Source organism: Tamandua tetradactyla, chromosome 23 (genome assembly GCF_023851605.1).
Source record: "Tamandua tetradactyla isolate mTamTet1 chromosome 23, mTamTet1.pri, whole genome shotgun sequence".
Classification (NCBI taxonomy): Eukaryota; Metazoa; Chordata; class Mammalia; order Pilosa; family Myrmecophagidae; genus Tamandua; species Tamandua tetradactyla.
In genome coordinates this window covers 4,731,481-4,756,474 of record NC_135349.1, presented here as the reverse complement: position 1 = coordinate 4,756,474, position 24,994 = coordinate 4,731,481, and the positions used below count along the sequence as shown (strand labels likewise).

Here is a 24,994-nt window from a genome sequence, read left to right as displayed (position 1 = left end):
CACGGTAGGCTGGTGAGCCCCAGGCCGGGCCCCCTCTCCCACCACATGGCCTCGCCAGCACGACACGGTCATTGAGCAGGACACAGGGCTTCACCTCCTGACCGGGCACAGGGCTCCTGCTCGCGCCTTTACGCCCGGTACTGGGGAGCGTGGCCGGGCGTCCTTGGGACCTCAGAATGTCAGGTGGCCCAGGATTGTCCTTCCGGGAGCCTCTTTCAGAGACGTTTCTTCCAAGAGTGTCTGCAAATCGAGAGGTGACGCAAATGTCGGGTGGTGGGGACGGTGGATGAGCGGGGACGTCATAGAGCCAGTGCCACGCTGCTGCTGACAGAGACGGAGAAGCCTGTCCATACAGAGAAGGACACTGGACAGGTGACATTTCACTGCAGTGAAATACGTAGCACATGACCTCCACTTAGATGGGACTTGGCAGGCGAGCTCAGGAGTCCCCAGGGGCACCCACACTTCTGGCCAGCTGCCTCCAAATCGGGGGTCCCCCTACCCTCTCAGTTTCCAAACTCACCAGAAGGAGTCACAGAACTCGGGGCACACTGCATTTAGGACGATACTTTCTCCTAGCCAAGGGACACCCTGAGGAGCCAGAAGGAGAGGCGGGAGAGGGCCAGCTTGGGAGGGCCCAGGGGCAGCTTCCTTCCCCCCCAGGCCGGTCGCTGCCCCCCCCCCCCCCGGGCACAGGGGGCAGCTCTCCGAGCCCTTATGGGGTGCTGGAATCACCCAGGGGTTGAGCTCAGCCTCCAGCCCAGCCCAGGAAGGGGTCTTTCCAGAGCGGCTGCACCCCCAGTCACCTGGTCAGCATACCCTCTCAGGTGCAGTTTTGGGGTTCGGGGCGGGGGTATAGGAGGGTGGGGTCCCAGGGATAGCAAAGGGTGAGGCCAGATGCCTTACTGTCACCCACCAGGCCGTTTGTGGGAAAACACAGAACAAGGGCTGTGGTCAGAGGGGGCATCACACGCGGTGTCAGCGCCCCCACCCCTCGCCCCAAGGGGGGCCCCTCAGAACCCCCGTCCAGGTGGAGAGCAGCTTTGCAGCCCCACGCCCTCTGCCCTCTGCCCTCTGCCTGGGAGCGGGATCCCACTTTACCCCACCCCACGCAGGGGGTCACAGTCCAGGAAACTGCCCCCGCCGCGGGTGGAGGGAGCCCTGTTGGGCCATTTGTCCCGCGTCTCCCAGAGGCCCCACAGGGCCCCGCTCCGGCCGGCCCCACCCCACTGCATTTTTTAATGGCATCGCCTGGCCTCGGGCCTTTTCTGTGGACCCCAACCCTGCGCGTGTGTATGTGTGTGCGTACGGGCATGTGTGTGTGTGTGTGCATGTGCGTATGTGTGTGTGCTTGAAGGGGCGGTCTCTGTTTTCAGTTGTAAACCCAGGCTCCACCCTAACTAGCTGTGTGACCTTGAGCAAGTTGCTCAACCTCTCTGTGCCTCGATTTCCTCACCAGACTGTGGGGAGCACAGCACCCAGCCCCCAGCACCCAGCGCGGTTCTGAAGACGAAATGAGTCATTTGCGCAGCTGAGAGCAAGAGCTGCAGGGTAATTCCTTAAATAAAAAAGAAAAATTTTCGGGTTGGGGGGGCGGTATAAGAGCCTGTTAATGGTGCCACTTCCAGGGGGAGGCCCGGCGGAGGCACAGCGCAGTCTTTTTTTATCTTTGGTCCCCTTTGATTTTGTACCCTTCATAGCTTTAAAAATAGGAATAGGAAAGTAACCCTTCCATAGTCTGCCTGGGGCCTGGCCTGGTTGGGGGTCCCTGGAAGGTGGGTTTGCTTTGCCCCTTCCCCCTGGGGGTCAGGCCTGGGTCCCAGGGAGAGGGGAGAGGAGTGCGGCCCCGCGCCACTGCCCGCGGCCAAGGCTCCTTCCCCTCAGTGATTCACACGTGGGGGCGGCCCTGGCCCCTAAGTTAAGCAGCTCGGGTTTCAGGCCACATGGTCGCCCGCCCACCCCTGCCAGGCCTGGATCCTTCCCCCAGACCTTCCTCTGCCCCAAGACACCCCATCTGTTCCCCTCTCCTAGTGCCCAGTGTGTGTGGGGGGAGGACAGCTGAGGCCAGAGGGTCCCTGGGGAGTCTTAAAGCAGAGAGTGGGGCTCCCCTTGCTGCCCCATCCCCTGACGCTTCTGGGGAAATTATGGACCCCAAAGGTCATCACCCAAGGGAAAAGCACTAAACTTTTGAAGTGTGGGGCCAGCTGTCACCCCAGCCAATCCTGGGAGAGGCCACTCCTGCCTGGAGGAAGGGGGCCAGGGCTGGTTGGGGGCATCGCCCAAGGACAGCATGGGGGAAAAGCCAGAGAGGGCAGCAGGCAAGAGCAGGGATCCCGTGGAGAGGCACTGGGGGAGCTCAGAGGCCCCTCTCACCAGAGGGAGCCTCCTAGGGTTCACACACCCCCAGCAGGGCTCACCGGCCCATCCCAAGGCAGACTCGAGTGGAGGGCCCAGGGCTGGGCACTACAGCCTGACACACCCACCCACACCTGCCCACACCTGCCCTGTCCTTCCCCTGCCTCCCCACTGCAGCCCACACCTGCTCACCCCTGCCCACACCTGCCATATCTGTGTGCATCTGCCTACACCTCCATACACCTGCCCATACCTGCCCATTCCTGCCCAATACCTGTCTACGTTTCTGCACACCTGGCTGTCCACACCTGCCCACGCCTGCCCACACTTGCCCACACATCTCTGGGCCTATCCCTAGCTGCTCACACCTGTCCACACCTGGCTGCCTGCTCATACCTGCCCACACCTGTCCATGCCTGCCCACACCTGTCCATGCCTGCCCATACCTGTCTGGCCTCTGCGCTATTCCTGACCCTGCCCGGACCCCACCCACACCAAAGAGGTGAGCAGGGAAGGGCTCACCCGAGGGAAGGCCCCGCGTCTTTCTTTCTTCTTTCTAACGCTTTTAACTGGACTTTTGTCCTCAAATCATTATCTTTTGGGCTCACAGTTAACACTGACCATAACTGAGCACCAACTGCTCCTGCCTAGCCTCCCTGGCCACCCCCTGAACCTCAGTTTACCCACCTGAGCAATGAGAGGTTGGACTCTTGCCTTCTCCTGTGCCCTGTGGTAGGCTTTGGGGGAACCCACCCTTATTGTTCTGGGATCCTGGGGGTCTGTGACCCAGCTGGAGCAGACGGAGGGGCATCGGATCAGTCTGCAGGGAGTGAGGGGGATGGGGGCCCTCCAGGCGCGACAAGGCCCGGCAGAGGCACGCGCCAGCTGAGCAGCAGTGACCAGAGCTCCTTCATTCTGGGGAGTGGTCTGCGTGCACCAGCTGTGCTCAGGGCTGTGTGTGCATCTCTGTGTGCACGCGCAGTGCATGTTGCACGTTTGTATCTGTGTACCCGTCTATATCTGCATGTGCTCATGTCCGTGCGTGCCTCAGTACACACACACGACTGCATGTGTGCACGTCACGTATATGTGCCTGGGTGGCTTGTGTGCATGTCCGCATGTACACGTGGTCTCGCCTACCAGGAATGGCCAACCGCCCGGGGTGGGGCACCCCACACCCCCGACACGAGCATCCCCTCCAGCGCGCCCTCCCCCCACGCCCACCCCACCCCCGCATGGAAGATTTTATCCCGGATGATTAATCCGTTCCTTCCGTGCGTTTGCGATTATTCTGGCTCCCAGCATGGCTTTAATGGGGGAGGGGGAAGGCCTGGCTGCGGGTACCCTGGGTACCCTGCCGGGGCCCCATAGCCTCCTTTGTGGCCATCATCTGCCCCTGTCAATCTCGGGGCCCCTGCCCCAAGGGGCCACCAATCACATCCCAGACACTCCCGTTGCGTCATCAGTAGCCAATCAGCGCCGCCAGCGGCCTCGCCCCCACGTGCGCAAAGACAGCCGCGCGGGGAGCGCGGTCCGGCCTGCGGCCCCTCTGGGCTGGGCCGGGGCGTGGGGAGAGCCCGGCGGGGAGAGCCCGGCGGCTGGCCTTCCTCTTCATCTCCACCCGGTTGTTGGTCACCTGCTAAGTCCTGGTCCCACCCCTCAAGTAGGTGGCTTGCCACCCTGAACCTCAGTCTCCTCCTCAGCAAAAAGGGAGCATCGGGAAACTCTGGGATTAGCAGTTATACAGAAGGGTCCCGCCCAGTGCCTGCCCCTCCTGTGGTCTCTGGGGGGTAAACAGCTCAGGTTGGGCCCAGAATCCAGACCTCCCCTGCTGGGAACGTCCTCCAGTCCCTCCTCTGCCAGGAGAGTGCCCAGGATTGACGAAGAGGCCCACCAGGCCTGGATTCCATATTCCCCCAACATGCGCTATCCCATTAAGTCGCATCACACCCCAAATCCAACCCAAAGGAGCTGCTGCTCCCGGGTGCGGGCGGCCTGAGGCACCCGCAATGCACATGCAATGTGGGAAAAAAGGGAGAGGGAAGGGAGGGTACCAATGTCCCTGCCTGAGTGCGCGCTGCTGGCATGTGAGCTTCATGCAACATCCAGACAGGCAGGCTGTACATGGAGTGCCCCCAAATGCTGCTGCGGGCGGGCCACCCACGGCTCAGAGCAGACAAGCTGCAACCCCGCTCCAGAGCCTTACCTGCCCCCACCCCCTGCAGGGGTCTGGGCCACCAGTGATGGGAGCCCAGGTCTTCCTCCCCACCAGCTCCTGCCACCCCCAGGGCCACGTTCGACCCCAAGGCACATGCAGAAAGGGGCTCCAGCGCTGCAGACTTGCGTTATTTTATTTTGCTCTTTCCAGTTTGAAGCTACGATCATGGGCATTTCGAGTTATACAAATGACACTTACAAAAAATAAAAGACCAAGGGCACCAAAGTGAGATGGACAGCAGTGGGCGGTGGGGGAGCCCAGGGTGGAGAGTGGGGGCACCAGGCAGCTCACCCCAGGGCTCCCTGGCTGGGGTTCCAGTTCAAGGTGGAGCACCAGTCACGCCAGGGATGGAGGACGGGGGCAATGGCGAGGAGACAGGGCAGGGCCCGGCACCCCCCAGGGACCCAGGCAGGTCCAGGGTGTGCAGGAAGGAGGAGGGCACCAGGCCACGAGCAGGAGGGGAGCAGGGAGGGGAAGCTGAGATGCGAGCTCCCTGGGGAAGTGGGCAGGGGCCCCCGAGGCTCTGTGAAGACAGCTCACCGCCACAGCCGGTCTTGCCGGGGCGCCTCCGGCAAAACTCCACTTAAAAAAAAATACTGATTTGGTCATTTTCTGCTTCCAGTCAGGCCAGGATGGGGGAAGGAAGGGAAGAAGGGACAGCCGGTGGTCAGAGGGGCAAGCCGCCCGGGCACAAGCAGCACAGCGCGGGGAGACGCTGCTTCCATCCCGCCACCTTGCTGGGGGGACTCCGGAAGGTCCCCTCCGAGCCACCCACTTCTCCTTGGCCACTTCCGGGGAAATAAGGCTCAGAGTCGTCTGAGGTCAGAAGAAAGGGTTCCAGCCTCACCCCCGGGCAGCGGAGGGCAGAGGGGCCGAGGTCCCTCGCGTCCTCAGATGACCGGGCCGCAGAGGGGGCCCAAGGGGTGATGGGGGACGGGGGGCACCGTTAACTCTGGGGTTTCCAGTTGGAGAAGCAGGGTGGGGGGTAGGCTGCCCCCCCCCCGGGAGCCCCTGTCCCCCCTCCCCGGTGGAGAGCGAGCGGGGCAGGGGGCAGGGCGGGGGGGACCCTAGTACTCCCAGAGCGAGGCGGGGTCGATGGCCTCGGCACAAGCCTTCAGGACCCCCGCGTGGTCCCCTTTCAGGTAGCGGCCGCCCGCCTTGATGGCCACCTTGTTGTAGTCACAGAACTCGAAGAAGAAGTCCACGGGGGTGTCGCTGCTGCTGGTGACCGACGAGTCGCCGCCCACTGTCCAGTACTTGCCCGTGGAGTCTGGGGGGGGGGAGGGGGGGACACCCACTGTCATCAGGGCCACCTGGGGCCCAGCCCACCGGCCTGCCCGCCCTCGGGGAGCCAGGACGGACCAGGGTGGGTGACGGCAGCAGGGGGCCGTGCCCTGGAAGAGCAGGGGGGACGGGAGACTCCGTGCGGCACGTGCGTGACGACAATCAACATCGCGTGACAAAGGTGACAATGTGCTGACTCGACACCAACTCTCGGGGCTGTCGGGGACAGGCGACCCGCCCCTACCCCCACCCCCGGGGCGCCACCTGCCTCTGATGTTGTAGGCGCCGTCGTTGAACTCGAGCTGGAAGACGTCATAGCTGGAGCGGTTGGCGTCCAGGGTGCCCGTGAGCCGGCGGCCGCCGATGAAGCCGTGCTCCCCGCGCAGCACGATGATGGGCCGGTTGATGAGTTTCATGAGGAAGAGCTCGGCGTCCCCTGTCCCCGGGAAGAGGGGCTCGGTCAGAGGGGGAGGGGCGTGGGGGGGAGCTCGCGCTGCGGCCCCATGGGGTGCGCGGGGGGTACCTGCCGTCTCCACCGAGGCCGCCAGCTGCCCGTTTTTCTTGGCCGTCACGAACTTGCCGTTGGAGGCGCGCAGTGTGATGCGTCGCTCACGCCACTCGATGTCAAAGTAGCAGCTGGCGTTCCTGGGGTAGGGGGCGCAGGGGGAGGCGACAGGGAGCGCGTCAGGCCCCGAGGCCCCGGCCACGCCAGCCGAGGGAGCGGGGGGGGGGGGGGGGGGGGGGGGGGGGGGCACGCGCTGGGGTGCGGGGGCAGCACTCACTTGCTGGAGGCGGTGGACTGCACCCCGCCGGTGGCCGCCAGCGTCCAGTACTTGCCGGTGTGGGTGCGGAAGGCACACTTTTTGGTGTCCCGGTCGATCTCCAGCTGGAATGTCTCCTGGTCGGTCTCCTCGTCCTGGTTGGCCGACAGGTCCATGCCTGCAGAGAGAGCCGGGAGGTGGCACGGGGTCCCCGCACCCCACTTCTGGCTGGCCCACACACGAGGGGCTGGGAGCCCCTGGGGCCCCACCCCACCCCAGGGCTGCCCGGACCCCCGGCCTCCACGCCAGGGGCAGCAGCGGGCAAAGCCCAGGCAGGACAGGGCAGGACAGGATGGGCACAGCCGGCTCCGTTTCCACGTCCCTTCCTCTGATTACACGACCTCTGCACACAACAACTGCAAAAGGCCATTCCCCTTTCCACTGGGGGGATGGGAAGTGGTGGTGACGGCTGTGCAATGTTGTGAGCATAATAAACGCCCTGAATTAGACACTCATCAGTGGTTAAAATGACAGTTTTTTTGTTATGTACATGTTACCGCCGGAAAACAAACCGACAAAAGCAGGCATTCTCGAGCCAGTCGGGAGCATGCGAGCACAGCCTGGGGTGAGACGCTAAGGATTTGAAACTGTGTGGTTACATAAGGAAACGGCCTCCTTTTTTAAAGGGCACATACGGAAGGATCCGGGAACAAATGACAGGATGTCGGTGACTGGCTTTAAACACAACTAAAAAGATGAAGAAGGGGAGGAAGGCAGCAGGTGGCGCAGAGACTTGCAGCCGGGGTTCGGCGTCAATGCACGTGCAAAAGTGAAAACAGCAAAGTATACGATGGCACGTGCTCCTTTCAGAAAATTTGGAGAACTCAGAGAAGCACAAAAATGGTGGCACATATTTCCACCCCCACCCCACCGCAGACACCACTGCCAACCACAGAGAACGCGCCCTTCTAGGCTTTTCCCAGGTCCCTGCATGGACTTTTCCTTTACCCACAGGTGTGCGTGTGATGTGTCCTCTCGAAATGCAAACCCGTTTTTCCTGCAAATATCTTAACAGAAGTGTCCAAATTGCTAAACTACCACTGGTAAGACGCCATAGTAAGACTGCATGCTGCCCACCCGATGAGGAATCTACACAGTAGGGTCTCGCCACGGTGGGATGTCACCCAGCCATAAAAAGAAAAGTTCTGACCCAGCTGACAACATGGGTCAACCTTGGGGACACCAGGTCCACGGAAAGAAACAGACACAATGGGACAGCTACTGTGCCATTCCGCCTCTGAAAAATCTAGAATAAGCAACTCACAGAGACAAAAGTTGGGCTAGGGGACAGGAAGCCCCTGGGTTTGCAGCCACACTTGTGCGCATGCGGGTGTGTGCACGTGACACCTGCAAGGGTAGGGGGTCCTGGACTCTGGGCACCGCCGTGGCTGGGACATCAGCATGCTCAGCGCCATCGGCCAGCAGGACTCGGGGCTTTGTGAGTGCCTTGTCATCAGGGCCAAGGGTCACTTCACAGGAGGAAACTGAGGCAGGCAGGCAGTGCAGCCAGGTGTGAAACCCCTCCCGAGCCCACACCCCCAAGGACTCATCTTCTGTCCCTCGGCTGTCACTCTGCGGTTCCAAGGAATGCTAGCTCTTTCCTGACTCAATCTCGGGTCCCCACTTCACAAAGAGGGAGACGGAGGCTGAGAGGGGGGCGTCCTTGCCTTCTCAGGAGGGAGGTGGGCAGACTCGCCCTCTCTCCGCCTATGGAACTGTGCATGTGCCCCTCTGTGGCCCTGCCCCGGGCCCTGAGCCCAGCTCCCCTGCAGTCCCACTGCCCGGGCCCAGGGCGCGCGCTCTCTGCCACCACCCCCCGCAAAGCACTGGGCCAGGATGAGGGCCAGCAGGCATGGGCGGGTGGTCACCCCAGGAACAGAACATCCTAAGGCCACTCAGCCAGAGGATCTAGAGATGGGGGCCCCCGTCCCACCTCCTCGGCCACCAGGAACCACTGGAGAGCAGCCCCCTCCTCAGACCAGGCGCCCTCACGGCACCCACCCCCAATTCTGCCCAGAAGGGCCCCACCCTTCTAGGGTCCAGCAGGGCTGCCACCCACCCTGGTGGGTGCCACAAGGGACTAGCTGACAGGCCGGAACCAAGGGAACAGACCTACCCCAGCAGCACAACGGACAGACAGGGATCCCACTTACCCTAACCCAGCCTTGCAAATAAATATGGCGCTTACCAGCCCGCCTGAGAACACAGGCAGGAAGACAGCAGCTCCTTCCTCAGTCCGCGAGAATAATGGCTACTGAGCATTTAACCAGGGGCAGCCGGTGGGCTTGACACACACGGGCCCTCATTCTCAGAGCAGCTTCACAAAACTACTCCCAACATCTCCTCTCTGGCCACGGAAGAAAGCGTGGCTCAGCAGGGCTCCCGGCCCTCCCAGGACCACGCTGCAACCATGATTTGCTCAGTAATCCCATCGGCCTGGCTGTGTCCAGTCTAGACCTGGTTTGGATACCAGTCAGGTATCCAAAGAGGGAGCCAGGCACCCGGAGGCACGTGTCTTCAAGCTCACGGGGCCTCAGTTTCCCCACCTGTACAAAAGATCCAGGTGCCAAGGAGACACAAGCTCTTCCCACCCCAACAGGAAGGAGTGGAGAGAAGGGGGGGCTGCCCCCCAATCCTGCAGGCCCCTCTTGGCTCCCAGGCCCTGCCCAGATGGGAAGGGCCCCACTTGGCCTTGGAGTCTCTAATTAGAGCTGCGTTACCATGGGAACAGGGTTTTCTTCAGCATTTTTCTTTCCGCCAACAGCAGCAGAGAAAACCTGAGTCACAGGCCCACAGAAGCCCTGGGGAGCCAGGACGGGCGGAGGCTCCCCAACTGCACCCACCAGCCCAGCTCCCACCTCCCTCCAGAGAGCCTTAGCGGGAGCCATGGCAACGAGAACAGCAGGCACCCCCACCCTCGCCTGCCCTGCTCCCAGTGCTGCCTTCCCGGTTTCCTTCCTGTGAGCAGCTTCATGGGTGGCCAGAGTGGGTACCGCCCACCTGCCCCCTGCTTCCCCCTAAAACCCTCCATGGCTCTCCCATCACCCTCAGAGGCCTTAAGTTGGCCAAGACTGTGCCTCAGCAGCTCCCAAATTCCCCTGGGCTTGTCCAAAAGCTGCATCACCACCCCCATCCCACCTGGGGGATGGAATCATCTGTGGCTTCAGCTCACTTCCCCATTTCCAGTCAGCTCTTGCTATACGTGACTACATTAAAGCCTGTTCTTTCACAAGCCCTGGGCCTGGAATGTCCTGAATCATCAGGAGAACTCCTACACACCCTGCAAAGCCCAACCTGACCCTTTCACCAAATGAGACTACAAGTGGCAGGGACAGGGCATTTCCTGAGCCAGGCTCCAAGCCAGGTCCTGGGTGGGGCATGGGGCACCCAGGGTGAGGAACCTAGCAGGAGACAGCTCTGACAGCTGTGAGACAGCGTGAGAAACGTGTTACGGCACTCCCCAGGGCCTGGCAGGAGCCAGGGTGAGGGAAGAATCCCGAAGAGACACCATCCAGGGAGGACAGCATGGAAGGACGAGGGACGCTAGCTCAGCAGCCTTACCACCCACCCTCCAGCCCCTGCCCAGCTATTGTCCTTTCACTTGGGGGGCACAGGAGGGGCACATGCCCTCTCAGAACACCAGGGACCCTACCCTCTGCAGGCAGCCCCAGCTGCAAAGCCTGGCTCTAAGACCCTGAGGACTGCACTCCACAGACAGGGAAACTGAGACTGGAAAGCAGACTGCAGCTCCAGCAGGCAGCAACCCGCCGGTGCACGCCTGCAGGGATGATTCACATCCCTTCCTGCCGTTGGGCTGAGCCCCAAGAACCTCCTCCTTCCTGGCCTGGCCTCTGTGAGAGCACAGACCCCACCTCCCTGCCACGCAGGCCTGTCCAAAATGGCCTCTGCAGACACGTGCCCACCCCACCCCCTGCCCCTACAATGGCCCAGGTCCCCTCGGGCTGACTCCCTGCAGGTCTGGGAACCTCCAGGCACACTCCACCCCACCCCAGAAGGCTGGGACAGCTGCTAGGGGACAAGAAGAGAAGCCCAAAATCTGAGTCCCAGCCGTGACCCCCCCCAAAGCCCCTCCCCCAGGGGACTCTGGTCCAAAGCCTCTTAAACTCAAAGATGAGCAAACTCAGGAGTTCCGGCTCCTCCTGCCCCCTCAGCCTGAATCAGCCCTGACGCTCCCAGACCAGACTGATGGGGACGCAGTTGCCCAGACTCGCCAGCCCCGCTGTCAAGAGCACCCTCAGGCTCCCTTTGCTCCTGCTGTGGCCCCAGAGTCAGGGCCACCTGCTCCCACCACCCTTCCCCGGGGAAGGCCCAGGATGAGCCTGGGCCCGCAGGCCTGCTGGCCTTTCCACCCCATCTCCCAGCCTCACCCGCTTCTTTCCAGACACACTGGGCTTCCTCTGCACCCCCTGCCTCAGGGCCTTTGCATGTGCCTTCAGTCTGCCTGGGACACTTCCACACACCCACCACAGGCTACCTTCTTTCCATTCTTCAGGACTGCTCAAAGGTGCTCCTCAGAAAGGACCACCCCCCAGTTCCATTTACACTGGGGCCCTGAAGTGCTTCCTTTACCCCTGTCCTTTGCTTGACATTTCTGGGATTTTGACAATGTCCGGATGGGAATACAAGCCCCACCAGGGAAGGCGCACACACCGCATGGTCACCTTGCCCCACGGGTCTCCCCGAGCTGGGGCTCACGCTGAGCAGGTCCACCCTACCCAGCACTGTGGGATCCCCAGAGAGAGACCCACTGACCTCAGCGCCCAGCCCAGCTGACATGGCCACGGGGCTGGGAGGAAAGTCTGTGGCTGGCTGGGCGGCATCTGTGGGGCAGGATAAGAGCCCATTCTGGAGTCAAACAGACCCAGTTTCACAAGCTGTTTGCTTGCTGTGTGACCTCAGGCAAGACACTTTCCCTCTCTGGGCCCTGACCTGCTCCTTTGTAAGATGGAAGGGAAGTGATGCAGTCCACCTCCTCAATCCAGACTCCACCTCCACCCGACTGCCACTGGGGCCTATGGATACTCCAGATGGGCTGGCTGGGTGGGGGCAGGGAGCTGGGTGGGGCAGCACCCCCTCTGCAGTGTGGACATGCAGGAAGGCGGCCCCCAGGAAGCCTCCCTCCTCACAGACCGGCTCCCACCAGCTTTCTCCCTGGGTGGGGTCCAACATCCCATCTAAGTAGCAAGACCCCCCCCCCCCCCCCCCCCCCCGAGTCCCCTCCATGCGGACTCGCAAGGGAAGAGAGAAGCAGAAGGAAGACTAACAGCATTCTGGGAGGGTCTAAAAGGAAAGGGTCAGGTGGGTCGGAAATGGCCAGGCCAGCGGGAGGCCCTGAAGAGGAGGGATCGGGTTGCAGCCGCTGGTTCCCCGCGGGAGCCCTTGGGGATGAGTTCAGTCCAGGGTAGGGAGCTTCCCAGGGGTGCCGGGCTGGGGTCTCCCCGCTCCCGCTGGGGAGCAGAGCGCATCGGCCGGGAGCCGCGGGGGCAGGGCCGAGTACTGGCAGGCCGCCCTCCGTGCCACGCCGTGCTGGGGCAGCGGCGGCACGAGGGGGGCCCTGGACCCCGGCCACTGGGGCTGGGGACGGCGCGGGGAGGGGGCGGGAGGCACGGCTGGGCGGGCCACCGAAGGACCTCCCCTCCCCCCGCCGCATCTGGTTTTCCCATCTGCAGAGACAGAGCAGGACAAAGGGGGCGAGGGAGGGCCCAGTCGAGGCGGCCCGCCCCCCGGCGCACAAAGGCCGCGGCCTGGAGCGCGGAGCAGACCCGGGGGAGGGGCTGGGGGCAGGGCAGGCACTCGGGGAGCCCCCTCCCCCCGAGCAGAGGCCGACCCCCACGGCAGCGGGAGGGGGCGGGGAAGGGCAAGGTCGACAGGGAGGTGGCAGCGCAGCCCACGGGGATCAAAGGCCCGGTCCACCTCCACGGGGGATGTGGGCGCACCCTGGGTGCGCCCCACTCTCGCCTCTGCCGCGGGAGCGAAGAGGTCCCTTCTGGGGAGGGGTGGGGTGTGAGGAGACCCCGAGGCAACAGGCAAGGGGAGCCCCTCTCCAAGAGCGGAGCCAGCGGAAGCGAGGGAATAAGCGCGCGCATCGGGTTGGGCCCCGGATGGGGCTGGGGACTCGAGGGCGGCAGGAAGGACCGGGGATCCCCGCGACCCCAGCGCGGGCGTGGGGTTGGGGGCGGGGGGGGCGTGTGCAGCGGCGCGGGAGGCTGGCCCAAGCCCCGCTCCTCGCCTCCTCCCGCAGCCCGAGCGCACGTCCCGCCGCGGGGCGGGGTGGTGGCCGGCGCGCCCGGCGGGGGCGCACGGGGTGCGGCGGGCGACAAAGCGCGGGGGGCGGGGGGCGGGGGGCGGGCGGGGGCCTGCGCTTTGTGCTCGGGGCGAGGCGGCGGGCGGCGTCCCCCACTCACCCTGGCGCGTGGACACGTTCCTCTCGTTGGCCGCCTGCAGCACGACCTGGGCGCAGCTCTGCTCCAGGGCGAAGAGCTCGTCCTTGCCCGCCTTGGTGGCCTTGCCCGACTTGAGCGTGCCGCTGGGCCCCGACGGCGCCAGGTAGCGGCCCTCGCAGTCGCGGAAGGCCACCTTGCCCGAGCGGAACTCGAGCGTGTAGCCGGTGGCGGGCTCGGGCCGGGCCACGAGGCGCCCGTCGTGGCGCAGGAAGCGGTGGTCGGCGGTCTGCACGCTGTAGCGCTGGTCCTGGAAGGCGAGCGTGATGAGCGAGTCGACGCCCCACGGCACGTCGCGGTCCACGGCGATCTCGTCGGCCGGCCGCGCGCTCAGGTGCGCGTAGCGCTTGCGGGTCAGGCTGTAGATGTTGACCTGCGGGTGCATGGCGATGTGCACGCTCCACTTCTCGGCCGGCGACACGGTCTGCGCGAAGCACGACAGGCGGTCCTCGGTGCCGCCGAAGTAGCGCCGGTGCGCCTCGGACTGCAGCGACCAGCGGCCGTCGTCGTGCGCCACGATGAGGAAGCGGCAGTCGGGGCCCGGCGCCTCGCGCTCGCACGTCACGTTGCCGTCCTTGTCGGCCGCCAGGTAGCGGCCCAGGTGGCTGCGCAGGCACACGGCCGCGCTGCCCGCCTCGTCGGGCGGCTGCTCCAGCGTCCAGATCTGCTTCTTCTTCAGGCTGCTGGCCGACGCGTTCACCTTGAAGCCGAACGCCTCGGCCGTCAGGTACTTGTTGCCGCAGTTGATGAGGCCGAACTGGATCTGCACGGCCGAGGCGGCGCCGTTGGCGGCCATGGTGGCGGCGGGCTGGCCCCCGGCGCCCCCGCTCCTTTGTTCGGCGGCCGCGGCCCGGCGCGCACCCTCCGCAGCGCTCCACAAAGCCGGCCCGCGGCGCCCCGCGCGCTTTATAGGCGGGATGACGTCAGCGGCGCCGGGCCCCGCCCCCCGCCCGCCCCGGGCCTCCGCCGGCAATGGGGGGCGCGGGGGGCGCGGGCGCGGCCGGCTCTGCGGCCCAACCTGCCGGGGGGCGGCGCGGGGAGGCCGCGGACCTGCCCCCTCCCGCCCCGCCCCTTCCCCACCCGGGGCCTTGTCCCACCCCCAGCGGCCTGAGGTCACCCCCGGCCTCGGGCGCCCCCGCCCCAAGCCCAGCGGAGGAGTGCGAGTTTTGGACCGGGGCCGCGGGGCCTAGGGGCGATGGGGTGGGGGCTGCAGACGCCGCCGCGGCCCGCCCAGCTGGCCCCCAGGTCCTGAGCGCTGCCCCACCCCGCACCCCAGGGCAGGGACCCCTCGCGGCCGCACAACCCTCCCCGCTGCCCCAGAGAGGCCTGAGTGATGACCAACGTCCCCAGCCCTGCGAGTCTGCCCTGCCGAGCCGTGGAGAGGCCAGGGGGGTTACTGTCCCCGTTTTCCCAGGAGGATCAGACAGGGCCCCCCACTCTGGGGTGGCACAGCCTTGCCCAGCAGACCTGGAACCCAGGTTCCAAGGCCAGTGTGCCTTCCACTTTACCGTGTCCCGTCCCCCCAGCCCCAGACACAGAGACCCCCCCCCATCCTGCAAGATCCCCAACTATTAATCGTCCTCCGTCAAAGGGGACAGTCCCTACAGACACCCCTGATTTCCCCAGCCCCAGTCTGGGAGCACTTCCCTTTTCTGAGCCTCTCCAAAGGGCATGGATTTTCTGGGACATTCCCCACATGCCAAGAAGGCCCTGGAATGCCAGCGCGACCACGGGCTGCCCACAAGGTCTCAGGGGAATACCCATGCCCCGCCTGGGGAGGGGTCCACACCCCAGGCCTAGTCCCTCTGCGGATGGACAGATTGCCCTCAGCTGCAGCCTCTGTACTGCGCCTCCCTCCAGGTGGAGGTGACCGGGAGGGGGGATGATGCCACCATCACCGGCGTGACTCACACGGGTTGGGGAGCCCCAGATGGGGGCAGCCCCCTAGCACAGGCCCCCCTCAGGGCCAAGGAAATCGAAAGTTGCTCCTGTGCTATAGGTTTTTGTTTTGTTTTGTTTTGTTTTGTCTTGATTTTACTATTATTACTTTTATTTTTTTCTCTATATTAACATTCTATATCTTTTTCGGTTATGTTGCTAGTTCTTCTAAACCAATGCATATGTACTAAGAAATGATGATCATGCATCTATGTAATGATGTTAAGAATTAATGATTGCATATGTAAAATGGTATGATCTCTAAATGTTGGGTTAATTTCTTTTTTTCCGTTAATTGAAAAAAAAAAAAGAGAAGGGATAATTGGACCTGAAGGGATACAGACTGTACAACGGGACTGGATATAAAAACTCAGAAATGGACAGCACAATACTACCCAATTGTAATGCAATTATGTTAAAACACTGAATGAAGCTGCATGTGAGGTACAGGTTTTTTGTTTTTTTGTTTTTGTTTTTGTTTTTCTTTCTATTATTGTTTTAATTCTTATTCTGTTGTCTTTTTATTTCTTTTTCTAAATCGATGCAAATGTACTAAGAAATGATGAATATGCAACTATGTGATGTTATTAAGAATTACTGATTGTACATGTAGATTGGAATGATTTCTAATTGTTTTGTTAATTCTTTTTTTAATTAATAAAAAAAAAATAAAAATAAATAAAAATAAGAAAGTTGCTCCTGTGGACCCGCTGGGCTTAAAACTCAGCGATTCACTGGCTGAGCGACCTTGGACAAGTCACATAACCTCTCTGAGCCTCACTTTCCTGTCTTTTGGAAGAGATGCTAATTCTCGATCTCAGCGTGGTCTGAGGGTCTGGGGTCCCGTAGCCTGCGGAAACCCCGACGTTGGGCCAGTTCCAGAGGCACAGAGGTCCGGTGCCTGTGCTGGCAGCGGGCAGCAGGGCGCCAAGGCAGCGCCTCTGGGATCAGTCTGCGCTGATGGGGGACGCCCCCACACAGCTGCATCCTGGAGGCCAGGAAGGGGGCTGGGCTGGGGGTTTCTAACTTGAGCTCAGGAAGGCCAGAGGCCGGGATGTGTCCTGGGTAAAGGACCTGGCAAAGTGGGGTGGCTGATGGCGCATCCGGCCTCCTGGCTTCGCAGGCACGTCTCTGGCCCTTGATTTTCTCATCTTAAAAGGGTCATAAAAATAGTGTTTGCTTCCTTGGGAGAGGGTTAAAGGAGCTAGCACACAGAAACCGGGGCTGAGAAGGTTCCTGGGACAGGGACTCAGTTTTCAAACTAAAAAAGTCGGGCAAACCAGCACTGGTCAGCAAAAAGTCGGGCAAACCAGCACTGGTCAGCCAGCCCACACTTCAAGCATCCAGCACGCTGCCCGTGGTAACGAATGTCACCGTCGGGGAATTTGACACTCCCTGAGAGATGGAGCAGCCTTCCTCCAGCCCCCAGGGTCCCAGGCCCGGAACCCTATGCCTGGTTATTACAGAAATGAAAACTGAATAGAGCAACCTGCGGAAGGGGACTTTTCAGGTGGGGTTTTGAGGGCACATAGGAGTTCCCCATAGGACAAGGTCAGCCAAGGTCGAGTGAACAAAATAGATCTGAAGTGTTGGGGAGGGACAGGTAAATTGTAGGGCTAGGAATGGGGGAGGGTAGTGTGCCTGGAGTCCGTTCATGAAGAATTGAGGTTAATATCAACAGATGTGGTACTAAATAGAGCCTTTATTGTTCTTTTTTTTTTTCAAATAGACAATACATTCATTTAATTCAAATATCAAAAAACTCTAAAAAGGCTTCTGTCCATCCCACATCCCTACCCCTACCACATTAGGTAGCCGTGTTATATTTGTTTCTCATGTGCCCTTTCTTTATGTAAAGAAAAGCAAACGCAAGTATATATTTTTATTTTTCTCTCTATTTTTAAACAGTATTTTCAGCCCAGCTTTTTTTTTTTTTTTCTGTTTACTTACTGTGTCTGCGTGCTGATTCTGCCTGACAGCCCACTTCATGAATACAGCGTCATTCATTTAAGCAGGACCCCGGGATGGACATTTAGTTCTGCTCTGGCCAGACGCCCCTCCCAGCCACTCAGCCCTCAGCCACAGACCAGCATGTTTTGGAGTTTCTCTTTGCCCCATCGCAGAAAAATTCAAGGTTGTCGAGCCTTGGCTTGTATGCCTCTGGCGACGGGGAGCTCACTCTTTCCTCCATCCAAAGCCAATGTGAGGAATGCCAGCTTGCCCTGCTTCCCGGTGGACGTTGGGGAGGGGGAGCCCAGGCCCACGGCAACTGCCAGCAAGAGGGTGTCTGCCAGGGGTGGGGTGGGGGTGGGGGGGCTGGGCAAGCCGCCGGATGCTGTCAGGGTCACAGGTCCTTGGTCGGGGGTGAGGAAAGCGTTTTGGGCTTTTTTCATTACAATCAATTATCATTGGGAAGATGATACAGGAACAAGGTCTCAGGCGAGTTTAACAAAAGGGCATTTTCGAAAAGCCTGCCGTGCCCGGCCCCTGTGCCCAGTGCACCCTCCTTTTGCAGTCCCCCGAGTGCATGGGTGTCTGTTACACAGGGCACCTGAGCGGGTCCTTTCTGCAGCCCTGCCTCGGGTCCCTCGGGAAGGCTGGGGACACGGACACTGTGTCCCTGGGCTCCAGGGAAAGCCGGGCGCCACCTGAGCTGCCCGCACGCCCGGCCACCGGGCACCCTGCAGCCTGGCCCTGGAGGGGAAATGAGGCCACCGGGAAGGGCTGGCCAGCCCGCCCGCACCCCAGCACCCCCACACCCCCGCACCCCGCGCCAGGGTTCTGAGCCTCGGTGGGGGTGGGGGGGCGCCCTGGCCCCCAGCCCGGCAGCCTCGGAAGGTCCCCAGGCCCAGCCCTGACGCAGTGGGGGTGCTTTCTAGAACTATCTGCCTGTGAAATCACCTGCTGACCGGGATCTGCCCTAAGATATTCCAGACAGGGTGGTGGGCATGGAGGGGGGGGGGGCGGGTAATACCACGATTCTTTCCACCTGAATAAATGTTTGGAAATTTCGTAATAGAAGGGTTTTTTGTTGTTGTCTTGTTTTTTTCTTTTAAGTGCATTCACCAAAAATTCAAATCGAAATACCCCAGCAAAAACAAAAAAAAAACGCACCCGATGTGATTGATGGTTCTGGAAAGGAGCAGGGCACCGGGAGGTTTGGTATTCTTTAATGTTTTCTGTGTCTGGGAGAAGAGTTTCAGAATTTAAATTGTAGGAAATGCAAACCTGCCGGACAAACTTGGAGGCCTCCGGTTCACCCAGCCTTGGTGCTGGCTGGCTGATGGGGGGCAGCTCTCTCCGTGGGGGGCTGCAGCCAGGGCCATTCAGAGCGGTGAGCAGCTGTCAGGATGCTGGGGGAAGGCACCAAGCCAGGGACGTCACAAGAGCCCCAGGCAGGGTGCTGAACCCCTCCCAGCCCTCTGGCCCCCCACCCACCCACCCATTTTACAGGTGAGGAGACCGAGGCATAAAGAGAAACACATGGAAACAGCAGCTCAGTCAGGAACGGGGTGCAGGGAAAGGAGGCCTGGCTGCTGGATGGGTCTGGAGTCCCTTCGGGGTACTGGAAAGTTCTGGAACAGGACAGAGGCGGGAGACAGCAAAGCAAAGGCACCAAATGCCCCTGAATTTGGACACTTAGAAATGGTTCATTTTGCATTACATGTGAACAATACAAAATCCATCGACCTGCAAGATCAAAGGAGAAGGTGGAGTTATACAGAGAAGGTCAAGTTTAACCAACCAGTGTGATTGCTGAATCATCAGATTGATACTTCTTTTAATCTCCAGTATCTTAGAGCAGCCGGAAGTAAAAACCTAAAATTGAGGAATTGTAACCCATACCAAACTCTGAAATCTGTTCTACAAGTAATTGTTGCACTGTGCTTTGAAATGTATTGCTTTTTTGTATATATGTTATTTTTCTCAAAAAAGAAAAAAAGAGTCGGTTGTGATGTTGCATGCACAGCTGTATGATGATACCGTGAGCCATTGACTGCACACTTTTGATGATTACATGGTATGTGACTGTATAATATATATCGATAAAGTTGCATTAAAATAAAAAACATATCAATCCACCCATCTTGGAGATGGGCAAGAAACTTGGCCAGTCCCGCAGCAAGGAAGCAATGGAACCCATGTGGGCCCCGGCCTCGGACTGCTAACCTCAGTAGTCAAACCGTGGTGATGTGGCCACACAACCATGCACGCACACGTGCACACACAACCGTGCACGCACACACACTCTCCCTCCCTCCCCGGGCGAGGGCTTTCCTAGGCTTCCCAGCCCAGCCTGGCCTCCTGTACCCCTCCAGGCCCTGCAGTGACACTTCCTGCAGTTTCCTCTCAAGGGTCCCCCCTTCACACTCCACTTTCCGGCTTTCCTGGCTTCACACCCCCGAGGCCTGCCGCCCCACCCCCCGCCAAGGCCCAGAGCCCTGCCTTCCCTGGGGCCTCACCTCCCACCTCCCAGCACCTGCACTGCGAGCCCTGGGTGCAGTGCTTGGTCCCAAGTGCGGTCCAGAGTCAGGGGTCTAGGCCCCCCACCCTGCAAGGCCCCAGGCCCGTCCTGGGCCCCCCTGCAGCCCCTGCAGCCTCGCCTTTGGAAATAAGGCGACACTGTCCTGGGGTCTTCCTAGCCCAGCACCACCCCTTACAGCCGTGTCTCCTGAGCAGTCACTCACCCTCTCCCAGCCTCAGTTTCCCTCTTTCGAAAGGAGACAATGAGCGTGGGTCAGCCCATGTCTGATCGCCACACCCAGCAAACAACCCCTGGATAGTCTCTGGCTTTGGTCCCTTCAGGTTGTAAATCAGGAAACGGAAGCCCAGACAGAACAGAGAGGATCTAACCCAGCTTTAAAGTATTCAGGTACCCAGGTTAGTGGAGCCCAGATTTGCAAAGGAAGAACAGACAGCTCCTGGCCCCCCAACACACCCCCACCCAGCTCACGGCATGGCAAACTGGCGCAGGAGGGCCAAGGAACAAAGTCCTCAACCACTGGCTAGGGCGCTGACAGCTTCTTGTCACCAGTCCCAACCCATGGCCCTAAACTGTAACCGCTTGAAGGCAGCATCTAATCTGTGCTCCCCAGTGTGAGCCATCCTGGGCTGGGGAGGCCTGAGGGATCCCAGAACTAGCTGTGAGATTCTGGAGGGCCTCCAGGAGGAGGTGATGCCTGAGCTGGGTGAATAGGAGTTCACCAGGGGCATAGCCAAGCCCAACTTGAGCAAAGGTCCAGAGGCTGGCCTGCCTGTGTCTGCTGCTGGAAACAGACAAGTGTCCCTAGAAATCGATCTATCTCCATCATTCTCGCCCCTGATGTCACCCTAAGGGGGAAGCCGGGAGTGGCCTCGGCGGGTGGCTCGGAGGACACAGGCCCTCCACCCTCCTTCTGGGACAGCAGACACTGGCCCACCTCCAGGGCCGGGCTGTTGCAAAGTGAGGCCACGGCGGCGGCCGGCGGTTGGCAAGTGCCTGGCTAATTAAGAGGGCATTAGTGTCCCGGGCAGAGCCCAGCATCTGCCAAGATGGCCATGTCCTTGCCAGGAGAAGCCGGCCAGCTGGTGCCAGGCCGCGGCCCTTCCGAGCGACCGACGCACTCTCCACCCCGCGGCACCTCCCTGTATCCCTCCTTGAGACCCCCCCCTTCCCACCCCCACCCCCACCCCCACCTCTCCACCTGGGCCAGGACAGCCCCACCCGGCCTTAAATGGCAGCGTCCACACGGCCCCCGCAGAGCCCGGGTGGGGGTCCCAGGACCGGGGCACCTGCCCTTTCCCTGTTGGGCCGCTCCGAGGGCCCTTCAGGTCACCTGCAAATGCTCGGGGTGGGGGGGTGACAGCAGCAACCTCACCCCCTGCGACGGCTGTTGCAGCCGCGTCCCACCTCCTGCCGCCGTTCTCATCGCCCCTGTGATGGGGTGCACCGTGTCCCCCAAGAAGACACCTTCACACCCTAACCCTGTCCCGTGACCTATTTGGAAATAGGTCTTTGATGAGGCCAAAGGGGATTGGGGTGGGGCTGACCCAGGAGGACCGGGTCCTTCTGAGAAGAGGGAGGTCAGGACCCAGATCAGGTGGGGGGTGTGGGGGCAGGCAGCGGGCGCGCCATGGAGCCCCAGGACAGTCCAGAGAGGCAGCAGGAGCCGCCCCTACAGGTGTTGGTGGGGCGCGGCCCGGCCACACCCGGATCTCAGACCTCTGGCCTCCAGGACTGGGAGAGAATAAATTCCTCTTGTTTTCAGGCGCTCCAGGACGGTAAGATGGTCTCTGTCCTACCCGCGTTCATGAGAGGCAAATCTGATGAGCTGCTCCCCAACTTACACCTCTACCATGGCCCCCCAGTGCTCTCAGGAGGGTGCCAAAGCCCAGAGCACCCGGGCCCCTGCTTGTCCCCCCTCCTCCTGCCACCTGCGCTGGGTGGCTGTGCTCAGCCCAAGCCCGGGCACTGTCCAGCCTCAGTGACTTTGCACGCCCCATGCCCTCAGCCCGCAGTGCCCTTCCCTGTGCTGGTCATCTGCCGGACGCCAGCGGGCCCTAAAAGGCCCAGTTCAGACACCACCTCCCCGCAGGAGCCTTCCTGCCCCCGAGGCTGGAGTCTGAGTGCTGCGCTCCTTCCCTGGGTGTCCACAGACAAAAGCTTGGGCCCTTTTCACCTGGCCCGGCGCTGCCTGCTAGAACTTTCCACAGTGATGGGCGTGTTCTATAATCCGCTCTGTCCAGAGGTTTAGCCACGAGTCACCCGTGGCCCTGGAGCTCTGGCAGCGTGGCGGGCGCGCAACTGAGGAGCTGAGCGCTTCATTTTCTCTCACTGTGATTAATTTAAATGGAAAAGCCCCGTGTGACAAGTGGCTTCCCTACTGGACAGAGCAGGCTTGGATGTCTCTGGGTGTTCCCTCTCCACCACCACCACAGCCTGGGCAGCGCAGCCCCCCAGGAGGCTGGAGGCAGAGTCTGGGGACAGAATGTCCCGTGAGAGTTGACAGATGTGACAGCAAGCTGTCAGTGCACCCTCGGGCATCGGTGACTCTGCCCCTTGGCCCTCCTGCCCCAGTTTGCCTGGCTGCGCGCACAGGGCAGGGGCAGGAGCTGCCCTCGCCCCAGGGCAGCCCCCATCAGGCCCCCACAAATACCTGCGACTGCCTCTCCAGGGCCCACCCAGAAGCCACGTGACCCCAGGCAGAGCGGAGAGGGGTGCAGCACTGGGCAGCTGGGGCCCCCAGTGTGGGAAACCCTGGCCCACCCACCCTGGACCACCCTGTCTCAGGCCTTTCTTGGCTCAGTCCCCCTGGCCTGTGCACCCTCTTGGTGGGGTCCACCCTGAAAGGTCCCTAAGTGGGCACGTGGCCCCAGACTTGCACCCTGGCTGCTCCCCCGAGAGAGTAAACCAGGCAGGAGTCTGCCCACGAGGCAGGCCAGCTCTTGGGACAGCAGGTCAGGATGTTTGAAGTGGTCGCACAAGGGGTCTTTCCCTACCTGCCTGTTCCAGGGATGCCCAGGAGGCACCGACCAGCCCCTGTACAGGGTACGAGGTGACAGCCAGCTCACACCCCCCAGTCCAGCCCTCTGCCCTAGCTTGGGACTGCGAGGCTGGAAGAAGAGGGGTTGGTATCCTTACTGAGAATCAAAGCCCTCAGCCAGCGCACCTTTTGCTGATTTCTCCACCCAGAGGAACACATTTCTCTAATTCACCCGAAGGCACTGCCCAGGACAGCAGGTCTCTGCCCTTTTCTACTTTCCCCTGGGATTCCCAGATCCCCAGAGCCCTTTGGGAACACCCTCTTTCAGTCATGATATCCCCAAGTGCAAATAACAAGAAAATTGTGACTCAGCTGGCTCAATAACAAGGCAAGAAATAAGAAGCCCAGAAGAGGGGAGTTTCCAAAGTTGGTTGTTTTTGCAGGTCAATGATGATGTCGCTGGGAAAGGACCCTGGAACTTCCCCATCACTCACTCCGCCACCTTTGTCGAGTCAGCCTCACCTTTGGACTGAGCCTAAAGTCACAAGATGGCTGCCAAGACTCCGGACATCACATCCCTCCACCTCATCTAAAGTAGGCTTTTAACAACTCATGAACCTTTTCTCTGAATCTTGTTTTTAAATGTATTAAACAAAATACGCAGGATTACCGAGGAAACCAATTACATTGAACTCGTCAAAAGGTTTTTCAATTGTGATACCCTAACACCTGTGCTTCTTATTAATACATTCAGTAATAACAGCTAGCAGCAGAATTACCGTAATCTGAGCCGAAATGATATTCTGAAATTTCTGCAATGAATGCAGCGTGGCCTGAAACTATTTGGGGTTACTGCTGGTGATAATGCTGCAGGGCCAAGTGGAATCTGTTGCTCGCACTCCAAACTGAAGGAAATGTTGAAGTTGGCTAGTCATTGGTGACCTTCAAGACATGAATATTTCCTCACCTAGGGTCACAGACTCCCTGAATTCCACCCACTGATTCCTTGGAGGTTGACGGACCCCAGCTTAAGACTTCCTGATTCCTAGCAGCTCTTGATGGCATTTTAGAAAAGCAAGGAAACTTTCTTTAGGAAATCTTTCCCCGTGGGTCCTACCGTCCCACCTCAAGGTCTGTCCCCAAGAAAACTGAAAGCAGGGGCTCAGACAGATGCCATACACCTGTGTTCACAGCGGCCTATTCACAGGGCCCGGGGGTGGCGGCTACCCCACGCCCATAGACAAATGATGGATTGGCTAAAAGGGCTCTGCCCGCACCGTGGAATATTATTCAGTTGTAAAAAAGGCATGAACTTTTGATGCATGCTACCATTTTGAGTGAAAAAAGCCAGACACCAAACGACAAATATTGTGTGATCCCACTTCTATGAAATATCTAGAATGGGCAAATCCATAGAGACAGAAAGCAGATTAGAGGTTCTCGCAGCCGGGGTTCGGGGCGTGTCATGGGGGATTGTGCTTCATGGGGATGGAGTTTCTGTTTGGGGGGATGACGAAGTTTGGGTCCTGTGGCATGGCGATGGCTGCTCAACCTTGCAACTGTGATTGAGGCCACTGAATTGTACACTTAAAAATGGTTTTAAAGTATATATTTTGGGTAGTGCATTTCCTAATTTAACTTGTATGATCAGTTAATTGAACACCATAAGTACAGGCAATCTTGAATAGGGCATGAGATTTTGTTGGTTTGTCCAGGTTAGTGTGATGCCCCGACAAATCCCAGAGCGATTTGGACAGTGAAGAAAGAAGTATTGCAAAGTCCTCTTGGTGGAGTGGGGAGAAAGGGGGAAAGACTCAACTTCCCCATTTGGAGAATTTCTGATATTCTCGCTAGCAGTGGGGACAACCAAATCAATAGGCCGAGCCCCCAATCCTGGGGTTTGCCCCTATGAAACTTCTCCCCACAAAGGATAGGTTAAGCCTACTTAGAATTAGGCCTAAGCATCACCCCCAGAGAACCTCTTTTGTTGCTCAGATGTGGTCTGTTTTTCTAAGCCAACATGGCAAGTGAACCCACTGCTCTCCTCCTACGTGGGTCATGACTCCCAGGGGTATAAATCTGCCTGGCAACGTGGAACAGGAATCCCAGGAAGAGCTGGGACCTGGCATCAAGGGATTGAAAAACATTCTTGACCAAAAGGGGGAAGAGAGAAATGAGAAAAAAGTTTCAGTGGTGAGAGATTTTTTTTTAAAAGAGGTTATCCTGGAGGTTATTTTATGGTGTATTGGAGTGGCTGGAGGGAAGTACCTGAAACTGGAGAGCTGTGTTTCAGTAGCCTTGATTCTTGAAGATGATTATATGAAGATATAATGTTTATAATGTGACTGTGTGATTGTGAAAACCTTGTGTCTGATGTTCCCTTTGTCTAGGGTAGGGACAGATGAGTAAAAAATAATGGATAAAAAGAAAACAAATAATAGGGGGAAAAAAGTT

General features: G+C 59.9%; 1 protein-coding gene across 1 annotated transcript; it reads right to left on the bottom strand.

Moving 5' to 3' along the window:
• Window positions 1-4,688: 4,688 nt before the first annotated feature.
• FSCN1 (fascin actin-bundling protein 1) lies at window positions 4,689-14,003 on the bottom strand. The gene is made up of 5 exons (XM_077140516.1): window positions 13,104-14,003; window positions 6,640-6,796; window positions 6,381-6,502; window positions 6,126-6,293; window positions 4,689-5,843 (listed from the first exon to the last, which is right to left on the bottom strand). The coding sequence occupies exons 1-5, from the start codon at window positions 13,933-13,935 to the stop codon at window positions 5,641-5,643; spliced, it is 1,482 nt and encodes a 493-aa protein (XP_076996631.1). The 5' UTR covers window positions 13,936-14,003; the 3' UTR covers window positions 4,689-5,640.
• Between the last annotated feature and the right edge of the window lie 10,991 nt (window positions 14,004-24,994).